Source organism: Amia ocellicauda, chromosome 18 (assembly GCF_036373705.1).
Source record: "Amia ocellicauda isolate fAmiCal2 chromosome 18, fAmiCal2.hap1, whole genome shotgun sequence".
In the NCBI taxonomy this organism is placed as follows: Eukaryota; Metazoa; Chordata; class Actinopteri; order Amiiformes; family Amiidae; genus Amia; species Amia ocellicauda.
Window position 1 is genome coordinate 21,677,818 of NC_089867.1, and position 14,201 is coordinate 21,692,018.

Genomic DNA, 14,201 nt, shown 5'->3' on the forward strand with positions numbered 1-14,201 from the left:
AATCCTGTTGATGGAGTGGAATACCCTATAATAATAGGCCAATACAAATAATTACAATTCACGTTTTCTATGGTGCATATGAACCAGATCATCAACCCCACAAAGCTGGAAAATGCCAATTAGCTCAGTATTTAAAAAAAATGTCACTTTAAAATATTCTGACGGGATTAAAGATTTAAGAACACGCAGGACTAGTTTTCCTCTCGTTAATTATAGATACAACGAATGTATAAAATATCTAGAAATTCCAGTAATGTTACTTAGAGCAATAATAAAAGTGGCTTCATCAGTGTTTGATTATTTTAATACATTTAGAACTGTGGGTACATTGACATATTGCAGAGACTTATTTAGAACGTACAATCTAGCGGCTTCAAAGTACAAACTTCAATCCAATGCAGTTGTCCAGCGGGACTAAACCTACATGGACTCCATCACTGACTCTGTGCTCCACCGTGGGTCAACCAGGCGCACGAGAAACTCATCAGCCACTTTCGCTTTCTTACTGAGAGAATTTATTAAAACACATTAAACAAATACACACGGTACAAAGTAAGAGATGACCATTTTTCATTTTTTCCTTTCATTTGTTTTCCTTTACAAATGCACATATCCTAACACTGGTCAAGTTTGTCATATTTGTTGTTATTTCTTATATATATATATATATATATATATGTATACATATATATATATGTGTGTGTATATGTATACATACATACTGTATATTTATTTTTCATTATGAACCTTCATACAAAACATTTCCACATGCTGTGCATACATTTCTAAAAAAGAGACATCTTTACCAGGGTTTCTTCTGAGAGCTTTTGAAGCTTTTGTTATTCATATATATATATTTATAATATTAGACTGAAGCCTTTTTCATTATATATATATTTGTTTGCACTGCTGTATTCAGACAGTGCAATACTTGTTACATTCTGGTGAGCTTCAGTTTGATTGCATTTCTTTCTTTTCTTTTGTTTTGTACATTTGCAGTTTATTTTTATTTATAGTTCCTTCTTTCTGGCACTTCTAAAGAAAACGAACACTGACTCAAAGAAAAAGGAACAGATCTAGTGACTCCAACCCAGTTAAGACACGGTACAGTAGTCGCTTTAAAGAAACTACTCTGCATTGTCAGAAGTCTAGAAGGATTAAAGTAGTCGTCTCAGTTGCTCCCACACACAGAATGCAGTTCTGAACATGCAAAACAGTCATCAGGGAATATATCCTGTATTTGTATGATTCTACAGGTTTTGCAGTTTTCCTACTACTGTATAACAAATGACTGTTCTGCAAATACTATGTTAACAAGTGTTTTGTTTAGTTTTTCTCTCTGCTGTTGCCTATTTTAAGAACGCGCAACCTGTCTGCAAAGCCTTGCTGGGACCGACTGTGTAGTTCTGGACTGTACTGTCTGAAGATGCTACATATCTGAGAGTTTGTCATGAAAAGCAAAGAAAATTAGTCCAATAAATAAAACAGTATGCACAAACAAAGCCACTCATATTTACACTAACAAATATTGTTTCAAAGTATATAAATTAAATTTAAAAAAAATACAAACATAGGGCCAATAACCTCACAGTTACACAACATCATCAGAAAACACTTCTTAAAACAACATGAAGACACAGAACAAGGAGTAGCTGCTTTAGAAGAACTGAGTACTCCACAGCAGAGAGAGAGGGGTACGTAGGTGATGGTTTGTGCCAGTTGTCATGTGTTTGTCTGAATGGGTCGACATTTACCTTTGTAAACAGAATGTGTAGCGTTTATAGCCTTCACTCAACACAGGAGAGCTTTGCCTTTCAGTTATTAAAGTGCTTCATCAGCGTAAACACACCCTCTACACAGGAATACACACTGTGGTGCATAAAAGGCGATGTACCAAATGGATTTTGAATACAACGTAGTGGACTACTTTACTTCCTCACACAGCCACGGGATTGTTTGAAGTATGTGATCTATAGGTGCCTAAGTGAGGCCCAATTCTCTTTTAATTCCAGCAAGTCTTGTTTTCTTGCCTGAAAGTGAATTCTCCTGCACGAAAGAGAAATGAACACTGTGAGTAACCAATATTTCTAAAACAGGGCATTTATACTTATTTGCAATAGCCAGGTAAATTGGGCCGAACATGTGGCCCTTTCTATGATATGTTTAAACACATATGTACATAAAAACAGCCAGCATTTGGTGTCTCTCAAAGACACAAACAGGTAGTTTCATATTGAATCCAGTCCTTGGGCTTGAGACCAGCTGCAGCAGCAGTCTGCCAAGAAATAAACAATAATAACAGGGAACGCTTTCTTCAACAGCTATATTTGCTCTTCGTTAGACTCAAGGCTTCCTGAATCACATAAAGCAGCCACTGCCTGTGCCGTGTCTACCTTTCGTCCAGCCCAAATATAAAGACACGGTGAAAAAGCAGACCCCTTGCCTTTTAGGGTAACAAAAACAGTTCAAGAAAAAGATCATCTGTACCAACGCCTACAGTTTCCTCGATGCTTCAAACAGTAAGGTGCTCTGCAACACTATCTCCCTTCCCCTCACAAACACACACGCCTAATGTAACACAACTTCAACAATTCCAACAACTCGTGTTAAATGACATTACAATGTACGCCTCTGTGTACATACAGTTCCTTTGAGAGTCATCTGATTTCCTTTTCAGTTCCTTAAGAATAAAGAGTGCTTCTCCAAAATGGCAGCAAAGGAAAACATAAAAGTTAAAAAACAACAACAGCAACAACAGGAATAGAGAACATTCAGAGGTGTTGACTGAGGAGGTATCTTCTCCACGGAGTTAAAATGACTTTGCATTTCTTGTATCTCAACTTAGAAAAGATGTAGAGTGCACGGAGTTAAGGTTATCATTAAGACCGGCGCAATCCAAAGCTCGGGGTGGTTTTATGATTGGATCGCGTTTGAACTTTTCTTCCGTCGTCCTTCGAAACTTTTGGTTACGTATGAATGTGCCTAGAGACAGTCAAACCAGAAGGGAGACTTTCAAAGGGCTCCACACTGGCTTGCGGCTCCGAAACGAGAGTGAGAAATCAGTGCCAGGTTACGGGCACCCCGCGATCCAGGACTTCGGCACAACACCATCGCACGGGCAGCGTTAGAGAATACTTTAAAAGACCACAGTTTTGCCGTACAACCAAGAATTGTCCCAAACAGGCTTTTCATTTACTGAGCCCAGGTATAAAAAAAACAAATGGTCAAAAACACTTTTGAGTGCACTTTTTTTTTTGTCCCTTTCTGTCTAGTCTCCTAGATATATATATATATGTATGTATATATGTTAAAATTCTTCCTTTCTTTCTGATTTCCCCATACAATATTAAATAAAGATTATGAAGTCTCTGTACAATAGTGTTTTTAAATCTTGGTAGCTTTTAAATGTCGGAGCTGTGTGTGTACACTGAGATCTGACTTCCTCATCTTTCCAAGAAAGCTATGCCAAAAGCCAGGGTGCACTACAGCAGCTGTCCTGTACAAGAGTCTTGAGAGATGTCTACGCAAAGATGTGTTTCTCTAGGAGTGGCTAGGAAACCCCTTCAACATCCCAGAAAATGCCCATACTCCTTTAAGCTATAGTTACAGAATAAAATACTTTAAAAATATATTATGAGCTGATCCCGTTGCTGCTCTTCTGTATCAGGAACGATGCCTGACCTCGTATGCTGTTTGTATGGCTAAGCAATTGCATTCTGTACATCGGCTGGATATCTGAAGAAGCCGCAGGGGGTCTAAGCAGGAGGAGTCTACGGTCGGGGGTAGGCGAGTGCAGGTGCCCTTTGGAGACCCCAAGGGAGTGTGAAGATTCCAGGTTTGACGCACACAAGGTTCGATTGTATAGTGCGTAATCCACTGCCAGAGAAAGAGATGGGGATTGCGGGTGTTGTGTTGGGGGGGGGGACATAATCCTCCCCAACTTCGAATCTTACAGGTTTTAAATGGTAGGTTGTCGTCTAGCTAAAGGATAAACATCATTAAGACTGCAGCCAAGGCATAAAAGAGAAGAAACTTCCCAGACAAAAGGAAGGACACTCCGGCACGGCCATACTGAAATGTCCGAGACAAGGTTCCCCAGTCCTGTTGAGTCAGCGTGAAGCGTGGGAGAGACAGATAAGAAGCTGAGGGCACGGCCAGGTCTCACTTCAGAACCTCCTGCTTTGACGTCCAACTGTCTGGCTTGCCCCGAACCCGTGACCTTCCTCATGAACGTAAGACAGAAGCGAAGACACAGGTGGCCAGCAGGGTATGTACTGCATGGGAGGGACCCCCCAGTTAGGCTGTGTCCTAGGGAGGGGAACAAGTGCAATCGATAAGATGTGTTTCTCAGTTTAATGGGAGCTCTTTCCAAAAGGATGCTTCGTCTCTGTCGTTTCCCACACTGCGGGAAGGGGGCAGCGGGGGGCTAGTCCTCGATACAGATGACATCGCTGGGCTTGCCCGTCTTGTGCTCTGCGGCGGTGAGCTCCTTCAGGGGGTCGCTGGGTTTCTTGTCCAGGTGGCTGGAGGGAGGCGGGGGGCCATTGCTGGATGCTGGAAAGAGAAGGAGATCAGAGTCAGTCAAAGCAGTTCACAAAGACAACAACCATGGTATTAATATTTTAAACAGGCGCGTGCCAGGCATCGCTCACCGCTCACGTAGGGACCCAGGGGCATCTGGCTGTAATTCACGATGCCCCCACCTCCGGGACCGCGAAAGCTTGTCCCAAAGCTGCTGCCGTACATCTGGGAGCACGCGAAGGATCCTTGTGGAAAGGGCTGCAGATAATAAACACTGTCAGAGACCTCTACACACCCTTGTGTACAACAGTACTCACACCAGGGGTGCGTGCACATGACAATACATAACAACAGCATGATTTAACTACAATATACACACCAGGCATAATTAAATCACAGCCCAGTGTGTTAAAGCACAGAGAAACCACCGAGAACGCAGTGAAAATATGTAAGTGGAGATTTACAATGGGTAGAGTCCAGGGCCCTGTGTCCCTGACCTGCTGGGGGGGCGGTTCGTTGCCGCGGTTGGTGAGCCGGCTCAGGATGCTGCGCTCGGACATCTGCAGGCGAGCCGCCACGGGGGGGATCCGCGAGAGCATGGAGGGCAGCCGAGTGACGTCCGCCTTCATGTCGCTCAGCAGCTCCTCCAGCTGGTTGAGCACTGCAACAACACCACGGCAGCGATCAGCGGCACCAACCACAAACGCTCCGAATGACACACCTGCAGCACACAGACGCTTTCGCACCCACAGGGCATCGCGACTGTTTTGGGTGTGCAATGCTGATAAGGAACGGACAAGCCCAAGGGCATCCTTTGATTGGTAACCTCTCTCCTCGTCTCATTGGCAGACAGACCAACCTTTGTGCAGCACGGCGTTGGCCGGCTTGTTCCCCGCCAGCGACTCTTTGGACAGGTGCTGGTGGCTCTCGGCCAGGCACTCGACCTCGGCGAAGCGGGCGTTCAGAGCCATGGCGGGGTGGCTGGGGTCCTGGGTCATGTTGAGGTAAGCAGCCCGTCGCAGCTGCTCCTCGATCACCAGAGCCTGCTCCAGCAACTGAGACAGAGAGAGAGAGAGATACATCTATGGTGAGGATACAGTGAATACAGCGAGACTACATGAATACAATTGAAATCTGAGAATCTACAAACTGATATTTAATTTAGAGGTTACATTCCCACAGACTTTATTGCCGATCAGGAGAGGCCTGTACCTTGAACCTGCGGGCCAGGAATTTGTTCTTCATCTCCAGGTAGTTGCCCTTGTGGACCTCACTCTTGAAGGGCTCGTTCAGGATGGTGTAGCGTGGGTCGTTCTGGATGTCCTGCCAGCGTGCGTAACCGTGCCTGAGAGGGACTGGGTCAAGGACAGCACCGTGCCGCGGGAGTGGGGGAGGCTGTAAACAAATACTCCGACTGAAACCTGCACCTTATAAATCATACATGGTTCCCTGTCGTAGTTTGTACAGCAGTCTAACGTATAAAAATGATCACTTCCTGGTTCCTTGTCTTCACCAGGCCCTGCATGGTGAACAAGACCAAACTAATAGGCCCCATTTTGTGCCGATGCATGGCCATGTGGTCACAGCGGGGGCAAGGATACGTGACGATGCCAGCCAGCAGCCAGTAGTCATGTCGGCGGTGCCAGATGTCATACATCTTCCCTGAGGACACGGCTGCACGCTCCTCGTTCTGCCACAGCGTGTGCAGCTCTGTGGAGGCAGGGCAAAGTGTCAGCCTCATACCCGCCACAAACATGCCACCGTCTGACACTACTGAGGGAGGCCACAGTGGGGCTCTCCCAGCGAGCGTGAGGGCGGCTCTGACCTGTGAAGCCTCCGTCGGCAATGTTGAACATGAACTTCATCTTCCCGCTCATCTTGTCATCCTTCCTGATCTCCTCCGCCTCCTCCCGCCCCTCTTTATCTCCGTTCAGCTGGCTGTCGGGCGTCTCCTCCCTCTTCACCTCGTCGGCGGCTGCTGAAGAGGCAGATACAGAGCATTGTGGGACGCTATCACCTCTGTCACCGTCTCTATCTGTCTCTGATCTTCATTCTACTGGCTTTCCCTCCAGCTGTATCCCTGTCTCTTCAGTTTCTCTGTCCCACACTCACCTGGTTTGGACTCCTTCTCCTCTCCTTTGACAGAGGCAGGGTTACTCTCCCCCTTCTCTGGGGATCTCTCTGTCTCTCGACCCAGTTCTCCTGGGAACACACAACAGCAGCAGGCAGTTACATCTCCCATAGTAGGGTTATGAAAGCCTGTAACAAGGCTACTGGTGGCAGGATGATGTTATTTTGAAATGCCACTGGTACCCTTCAGTTTTTCTTCCTTACCTTTGGCTGCCGTTGGCTCTGGCGCTGGCTCTGTCTTCTCAGAATCCTCTGCCGGTCGCTCCTCGGCCCCTCCTCCTTTGGGCTCCTCGCTCTCGGGGGGCTTCTCCGCGCCGGGCGAGGACTCGGTGCTGGTGGGCACCTGCGGAGCGCATGGGAGTCAACGGGGTCACAGGATACTGGGCGACAGACGGAAAGACAGAGAGGTGGAGAGACGGATGCACTGACCTCAGGTTCGGCTGTCCTCTTGCTGTCTGGCTCTGCTGGTTCCTTGTCCTCCGACGGCCCTGAGATTGACTCGGTCTTTTCTGCAGAATAAAAACCACATTGTCTGTCAGCTCAGTTCAGCACTGCACATCACACCTCAACTGTTTCATAAAAGCTTATGAATCGATTATATTAATTCAATCCTGATTTTCCGATTACTAATTTCCCTCATTTCATTAATTATCTAAGACTATCTTTGCCTCCTCTCTGCTCCCCTTCCACCCTGGCCCCCAAGTGGTGGAACAACCTTTCCATGGAGGTCAGGACAGCAGAGTCTCTGACCCCCTCCCAGCGATCACTCAAGACACATCTGTACAGACTGTACTTACAATACAGCAGCTTATTCTCCTGAGCTGTTAAGCACTCCTGTAACTTTGCACTCCATATAACTGTGCTCCCTTTGCTCCTGCTCACTTCACCACATTGATCTCCTGTTGTTCACTGTGATTCCTCCTATGCACCCCCCAGCTCTTATCTAGGACTTCACTGCACTTGTCACATCCTTGTACTAGGATGTAATCTTATTGTAATTTGATTTTACAAACAATACTTCTGCAATGTTGTATTTCTTAAATTGTACTTTGTATTTACAGTACACTTCATTTGAATTTTGTATTGAAATGTATTGCCACACTTTTGCAATGCTTGTGTAACCTGTAGAACTCCCTGGACAAGGGCATCTGCCTATAAATATACATTAATAATAATAACATAAACAACAAAGTAATGTTCTGATTCTTTATTCTGAAATGTGATACTGTATAGCCAAATGAAAACTACACACCATTGTATTGAACTATAACATCTTTACCTCCTCGATACCCATATCAAGAGCCAGAAACCCAAACACAGCCAAACAAGACTTCTCTCTACTCTAAACTTCATTCCAGTGCAAAGTTGAGCTACATTAGTGTAATGATTACAATGCAATCAAGACCTCTCCAACTTTGAGCTGTAACCTAATTGAATCTCTCCACGATGCTGTACCCTATCACAGACCCCCTGCAGGGAGCTCAAACTGGAGGCCAGCGCTCTCACCTGTGGGAATGGGGGTGCCGGGCTGGGTGGCGGCAGGGCTGGCGGGTACGGGGGTGTTGGGGTCAGAGGACAGGCTCTCGCTCAGCTTCTTCACCTCCGCCCCCTCAGGCAGCAGGTCCGGGGTGCTGTACTTCCCGTTGATGTGTTCAAACTCCTGTACCTACCAGCACAGACGGACACACAGACCACAGTATGCTTTAAACAGGTGCGCAATCTTTGTATGAAGTTTTAAGACACATTCAGTGCATGCTCCTTTTTTCAGTGGTCTCTCTGATAACGCTAATGCAATGTAAGTCACTGTTAAGTGTCACTGTCCTGGCCAGCTGATGCGATGATGAAACTCCAGAGTGGGTACCTTCTTGCGGACGAGGGACATGACCCCAATCCTGGTGAGGACATGCTGGCGAGACAGGCCCTCCCGAGGCACCCCGTCTGCAAACGTCTCTGCGCCGTCGGCCCCTGGCTCACACAGGTGACGCATGAACAGGGAGACATACGCCCTGAGAGAGAGAGAGAGAGAGAGAGGGGGGGGGGGGGAGACAGTAGAAGCAGGAGAGACAGAAAAAGAGAGCGATATAGAAAACTGACAGACACAGGAAGTCAGATACCAACAGATTATTGTTTTTGAACTCTGTGGCCCAGATGTAAATATGGGATTGTATATGTTTAGCACAATACAACTAACTAATTTTGTAGCAAAAAATCCAAAACAAACTTAAGACTTAAAACAAACACCAACCATATGAAAAACCTTTGGGAAAAACGTGTCAAGAAGAAATGTAAGTGTGCTGCGGATGTGCACTGCTGAGACCTGTCTGCTTTCCATGTGGAGACACAGACACAGACTTCCGTGAGGAGCAGGTCAGATAACGTTGCGCTCGAGAGCCCCAGCAGGGAGAGCGTTGGGATGAGGAGGAAGGGCCAGGTACCTGAACTCCTTCTCGCTCTTGCCTCGCAGGTCCCGCACCAGCCAGTGGGAGTTGAAGGCGTCTTGGGGGGGCATTCCCCAGCGCATGATGGCGTTGAGGAAGGCCTTCCGCTGACGGGCGTTGAACCCCAGTACCTGGCAGAACAGAACGCTTCAGTAAGGAGGGATGTAAATTATCCTTTTACACTCAGGGGTTCAAGCCAAGAACTTATGCCAGGAGTAGAGGTGTGTACTGCTACGCCCCCTTAATAATTACACCATCAATGTCTTCTTGACCACTGTGCGCCACAGAGACAAGACGCAGACAACCCCACAGAAAAACACACATGAGAGAACTGAAAGCTGAGCCGTTTCTCGCGCCCAGTCGCCCACCTCGATGTTGCCCCCGACCCGTGCCAGCAGGGGGGGCAGGGGTTTGTCGCGATCGCTCTTCAGCTGTCGGCGAGACTGTCGGCGCCCCCCTGGAAAACAACACACCCCCTCAGTACAGTCCACGCCCTCGACCACTCTCACCACAGCAGCACAACACAGTATTGGCAAAGTAGCCGGGGACTTTCAGGGGTAAAGTCTTGGGTCTATATCGATTGGCATGATACGACAGACATAGTCAGGGTAGAGACACAGAGGCACGTGATTATGCAGGGGTCTGCTGGTAAAGAGCTGAGATCAGCACTGAAGACCTGCACAGTACCTGGGAGCCACTTGGACGAACACCTTTACAAGCACTGATTTCAATATTTCAATATATATCAGAATTGTGGGGTATTACTAATATTAGCCTCTTCAAACACTGCAACATAAACATTGGATAAAATATACGCATATTTAAATGATACAGGTGTGGCATTGACTAGTGCGTAGTCTCTGTATGGTGTACAGGTGAATGTTTGTCTTTGAATAGATCTTGTGTTGCCAAATGTAACCCTTATGAAGCAATGGAACAGGTGGTTAAAGTGATATCGTATTGTTAAAACAGGATGCATCGAAACGTGTTGTTTCCCGGACAGGGGGAAGAGTCCCAGGCCAGCATCCCAGGTCCCCCGGGGGTGAGAGGAGAGACATCTCTGAGACAACACACCCACCTTCCGGCCTCTCCTCGAAATCTTCATCCTCGTCTTCGGATCCCACGGAGTACTCGGACTGATTGTCTGAAAGATCATCTTGCCACTCTGAGCCACAGATCAGAGAGAAACAGTACAGTGCATTCATTTCTGTATTACACCCTGCGGCAGTGTCCTTAAGCACTACTGCCCTGACCCTGCTGTGCTCTAGGAGGCAGTGTTCGGAGCTGCCCTGGTTGCAGTTTACACTGGGGGGTGTTTCCCTTCTGCTAGGACATGCTAATCATGCATCGGGGAGCAGGACTACAACATCTTGAAATGTCACACTACAGGAAGGGGTCTCTGCTAGCTTGAGTACCTCACGTTACAGCAGGTATCTTTTGCTCTGTCCCACATGCAATACAATCTGAACAAGACCCTTTCCTGGCGCAAGGTGCAGTGGTTGTTCAAGACAGGGGTTGTTTCTTTCCTTTGCTATTCCAGAAAGCGCTCTAAGGTCCCTCCGGTCTCGGTGTGATACCGTGCGGTGGAGTGCAGTCCTACCTTGGTCCTCCTGGGAAGTGTCATTGTAGTTGACCTGCTTGCGGATCCTCTTGCCCTTGCCCAGGTTCCGGGCAAGGTCCTCCTGCTGCTGCTCGTAGTGGTGCCGCAGCAGCTTCTCCCAGTAGTCGGGGTCCACGTTCTCCTCCTGCTTGATGATTTCGCGCTGCACCTCCTCCTGGAAACACACACGTGCACACACAGACACAACAGCGTGTGGGTATCTCGACACAGGCAACACAGACCTTTCACCTCTTTGCACGACTGCATGGTGAGTGTCGTTCTCACCTCTCCGTCCTCCTCCCTGACCACGTACTGTGCCACCTTGAAGGAGCTCAGGTACTCGTTCATGTTCTGCAGCTCCGTGTCATCAGTGGCGTCCTGGCTGCGGTCCAGCAGCTTGGAGATGGCGTTGTCGTCATAGTGGATTACGCTGCCCTCCTCCCCATCCTTATTGTCACCTGGGGGAGAGGGCAAATACAGGACCATTAGATGTCGCAGATAAAGTCCATGTCTATGAAGTTCAAGGAATCCAGAACATGGTGACTTGATTGATTGAGTTTACTCAACATGGACTACAACTAGTTGGTTACTATTCATCTCAGAACTGAAAACCTATGCCACGTACACCTGTATTGTGTGTGTGTACCGTTGGCTCTGGCTCCCTCCACGTCATCCTTAAAGAGCTCTTCGGTGCCGAACTTCAGGATGTCGTCCAGCTCCTGCTTGGACATGGAGCCGGTCTTGGAGCCCAAGCCGGGCCGCACCACCAGGTGGGTCAGCATCATCTTGCGCTTGGCCACCTGGGTGATGCGCTCCTCCACCGAGGCCCGTGTCACGAAGCGGTAGATCATCACCTTCTTATTCTGACCGATACGATGGGCCCTACTGAACGCCTGGGACAGAGAGAGGGAGAGAGAGGGAGGTTACTGATCGACCTTCATCCTGTTGCGATTGACAAAGCGCACACTGGGGAGTACTTGCCCGAGAGAAACAGCATGGTAGATATAATTAAAACAGGCCTTCGGATTGTGTTACGCAGTCCTGGGTGTTGTGAAGGGTTGTTTTAGATACAGGGTGCCAATACTCATCTCTGCAGCCGTGAAAGATTATCTATTCTGAAAAGGCGTGGAGAAAGTATAGATCTCGAATCTGAGACACTGATTCAAGGTGTGTGTGTGTCCAAGTCTGACTTTGGCTGGTGTTGTGCATTTTCCAGACTATTTCAGAGCTAACAGGGAATGTGTGTGTGTTAGTATACCTGTATATCGTTGTGCGGGTTCCAGTCAGAGTCGTAGATGATGACGGTATCTGCCGTGGCCAGGTTGATGCCCAGTCCCCCGGCGCGCGTCGACAGGAGGAAGCAGAACTGCTGCGCCCCCGGAGCTGCGGACACAGGAGACACGGGGAGAGCATGTGAGTGTGTCGCCCCTGTGTGGAGTACTGCAGTACTGCGCTGAGGCCTGCATAGGAAAGACTGGAGACCTCTGCAAATAATCCTTCCCAAACGTCTCATTTCGAATTTTATACACTTCATCTTTAGGGGAAAAACTAACCAACCACTTCCAAAATGGTCAATAAGTTTAGTGTCTTTTTTTTAAACAAATATCCAGAGTTCTTGCCGGATTACCCAGATTCGATCATTAACAGACGTCCAGACAGAGGTGTCCTTAGCAGGCCGCACTGGACTTCTGTCTGGAGCTGGTCTCTGTCTAGGGCTGGTCAAAGCTCACCATTGAAGCGGTCAATGGCCTCCTGTCGCAGCCCTCCCGTGATCCCCCCGTCAATCCGCTCGTACTTGTAGCCCTCGTACTCCAGGAAGTCCTCCAGCAGGTCCAGCATCTTGGTCATCTGAAAGCAACAGGACAGGCTGAGACAAACTCCTTCACAGAGAGAAGCCAAGGAGCAGAGACTGTAGCAGACATGGCCGACCTGTGTACTCGTAACAGGGGGGACAGGCAGGTACCACAACAACACACAAGGACAGACAGACAAAATGAAAAGGCCCTGGAGACACACAAGCCCACCTGGGAGAAGATGAGCACTCTGTGTCCTTCATCCTTCAGTTTCTTCAGCATCTTCTGCAGCAAGGTCAGCTTGCCCGAAGACTTCACCAGCAGGTTGCCATCGTATGAGCCATTGGGCAGCACAGGGGCCTCCTGCACACACAGATGGAAGACACGTTCATTGGTCCACACTTCCTTAACATCACAGAGGGCCATTGATTAAAGCCCTGCCTCAAGTATCATCTCCAATATAGCCTCGGGCTATCTAAGCAAGGTCAGAACAGGAGCAGCCTTGAGATGTGCTTAAGGGAGACATGGCTTATTAGAAACTGAATTACATTATTGTGTAAGCTTTCGCCTGCCTTCACATACACACACACCTTAGCTGAAAAACAAATTCCAGACATGCTAAATCACAAGGAATGTGTTCTTCTGTATAGAATTGCCTTTTCAGAGGTTGTGTACGTTTTGTCCATGAATGTGTTGGTTAGAAGGACCAACACTCATTTTACACCAACGTTTAGTGGTCATCAATTCTTCATCAAGTGACTTGCTGTCAAAACTAGATGCAGAGGATTTAGGAAGGACGTGTGACTGTGAAGGGTGGCAGTATCGTGTTCAGGCATTTCGTACCACAGCAGCCACGGGAAACAGGTAGGGGTGGTTACAGCACTTCTTCAGGTCCATCATGATGTTGAGCAGTGACACCTGGTTCCCGCCGCCCTTGGAGTTCAGCGCCTCGAAGTTCCGCGTCAGGATGAACTTGTAGTACTTCCTGCGGGTCACGGACAGAAAGAGGGCCTGGGCTGAGAAACTGCAGCTGCAACACAACTTTCATGCACATCAGGTAACATTTATAAAACATACAGGAGCCCCCTTCCTGATTAAAATCAATATTTTAAATACATTTCTAAATAATTTATTAGGGAGTATATCTGGTTCATTACAGCCAACTCAACAGAGATGAGAGAAAGAGGGAGCTGCTGTTGCTGGGTAAGCCTGGCTCAGTGTCTGTTGGCGCTTTGGGCCCCACTATACTCTGTCCACTCACTTCTGCATGGGGCTGAGCTCCACTCGGACGATCAGCTCCGTCTTGGCCGGCATGTTCTTGAAGACGTCGGCCTTCAGGCGGCGCAGCATGTGGGGGCCCAGCAGGTCGTGAAGCTTCTTGATCTGGTCCTCCTTGGAGATGTCTGCAAACTCCTCCAGGAATCCCTCCAGGTTACTGAGAGAGCAAAGACAATAGACAAGCTAGGCTCACTGGACGCTCGGTATGATGCAACACCTTGGTCAAGTTCCATGACTCGTAGACAAATCCATCTCCAGAACTTTATTTATTCAAATTATTCAAATTTATTACAATTATTTATTAAAAAATTACCTCTACTAACATACTGGGAAGCAGTCCTGTGGGATAAACAGATATCACGCTGGGCACTAAATGATCTGAAGATTATGAACCTGCCATGAGATTTCTTACTGGAGACACAGATGGAAATAAAGAGTTAA

The 14,201-nt window shown here is 47.7% G+C and overlaps 1 protein-coding gene across 1 annotated transcript in view; it reads right to left on the bottom strand.

Moving 5' to 3' along the window:
• Positions 1 to 286: 286 nt before the first annotated feature.
• chd5 (chromodomain helicase DNA binding protein 5) overlaps positions 287 to 14,201 on the bottom strand; it is a 33,896-nt gene continuing 19,981 nt past the window's right edge. Inside the window, exons 18-40 of the mRNA XM_066690848.1 lie at positions 13,744 to 13,917; positions 13,326 to 13,467; positions 12,714 to 12,845; positions 12,420 to 12,537; positions 11,948 to 12,072; positions 11,336 to 11,582; positions 10,975 to 11,147; positions 10,690 to 10,864; positions 10,168 to 10,254; positions 9,458 to 9,546; positions 9,087 to 9,220; positions 8,513 to 8,657; positions 8,158 to 8,317; positions 7,081 to 7,160; positions 6,856 to 6,994; positions 6,634 to 6,723; positions 6,347 to 6,499; positions 6,123 to 6,231; positions 5,734 to 5,866; positions 5,381 to 5,576; positions 5,019 to 5,182; positions 4,653 to 4,779; positions 287 to 4,554 (exon numbers count right to left, since the gene is read on the bottom strand). Of these exons, the coding sequence (XP_066546945.1) occupies positions 4,427 to 4,554; positions 4,653 to 4,779; positions 5,019 to 5,182; positions 5,381 to 5,576; positions 5,734 to 5,866; positions 6,123 to 6,231; positions 6,347 to 6,499; positions 6,634 to 6,723; positions 6,856 to 6,994; positions 7,081 to 7,160; positions 8,158 to 8,317; positions 8,513 to 8,657; positions 9,087 to 9,220; positions 9,458 to 9,546; positions 10,168 to 10,254; positions 10,690 to 10,864; positions 10,975 to 11,147; positions 11,336 to 11,582; positions 11,948 to 12,072; positions 12,420 to 12,537; positions 12,714 to 12,845; positions 13,326 to 13,467; positions 13,744 to 13,917 (3,220 nt within the window). The 3' untranslated portion in view covers positions 287 to 4,426. The remainder of the gene's footprint in view (positions 4,555 to 4,652; positions 4,780 to 5,018; positions 5,183 to 5,380; positions 5,577 to 5,733; positions 5,867 to 6,122; positions 6,232 to 6,346; positions 6,500 to 6,633; positions 6,724 to 6,855; positions 6,995 to 7,080; positions 7,161 to 8,157; positions 8,318 to 8,512; positions 8,658 to 9,086; positions 9,221 to 9,457; positions 9,547 to 10,167; positions 10,255 to 10,689; positions 10,865 to 10,974; positions 11,148 to 11,335; positions 11,583 to 11,947; positions 12,073 to 12,419; positions 12,538 to 12,713; positions 12,846 to 13,325; positions 13,468 to 13,743; positions 13,918 to 14,201) is intronic.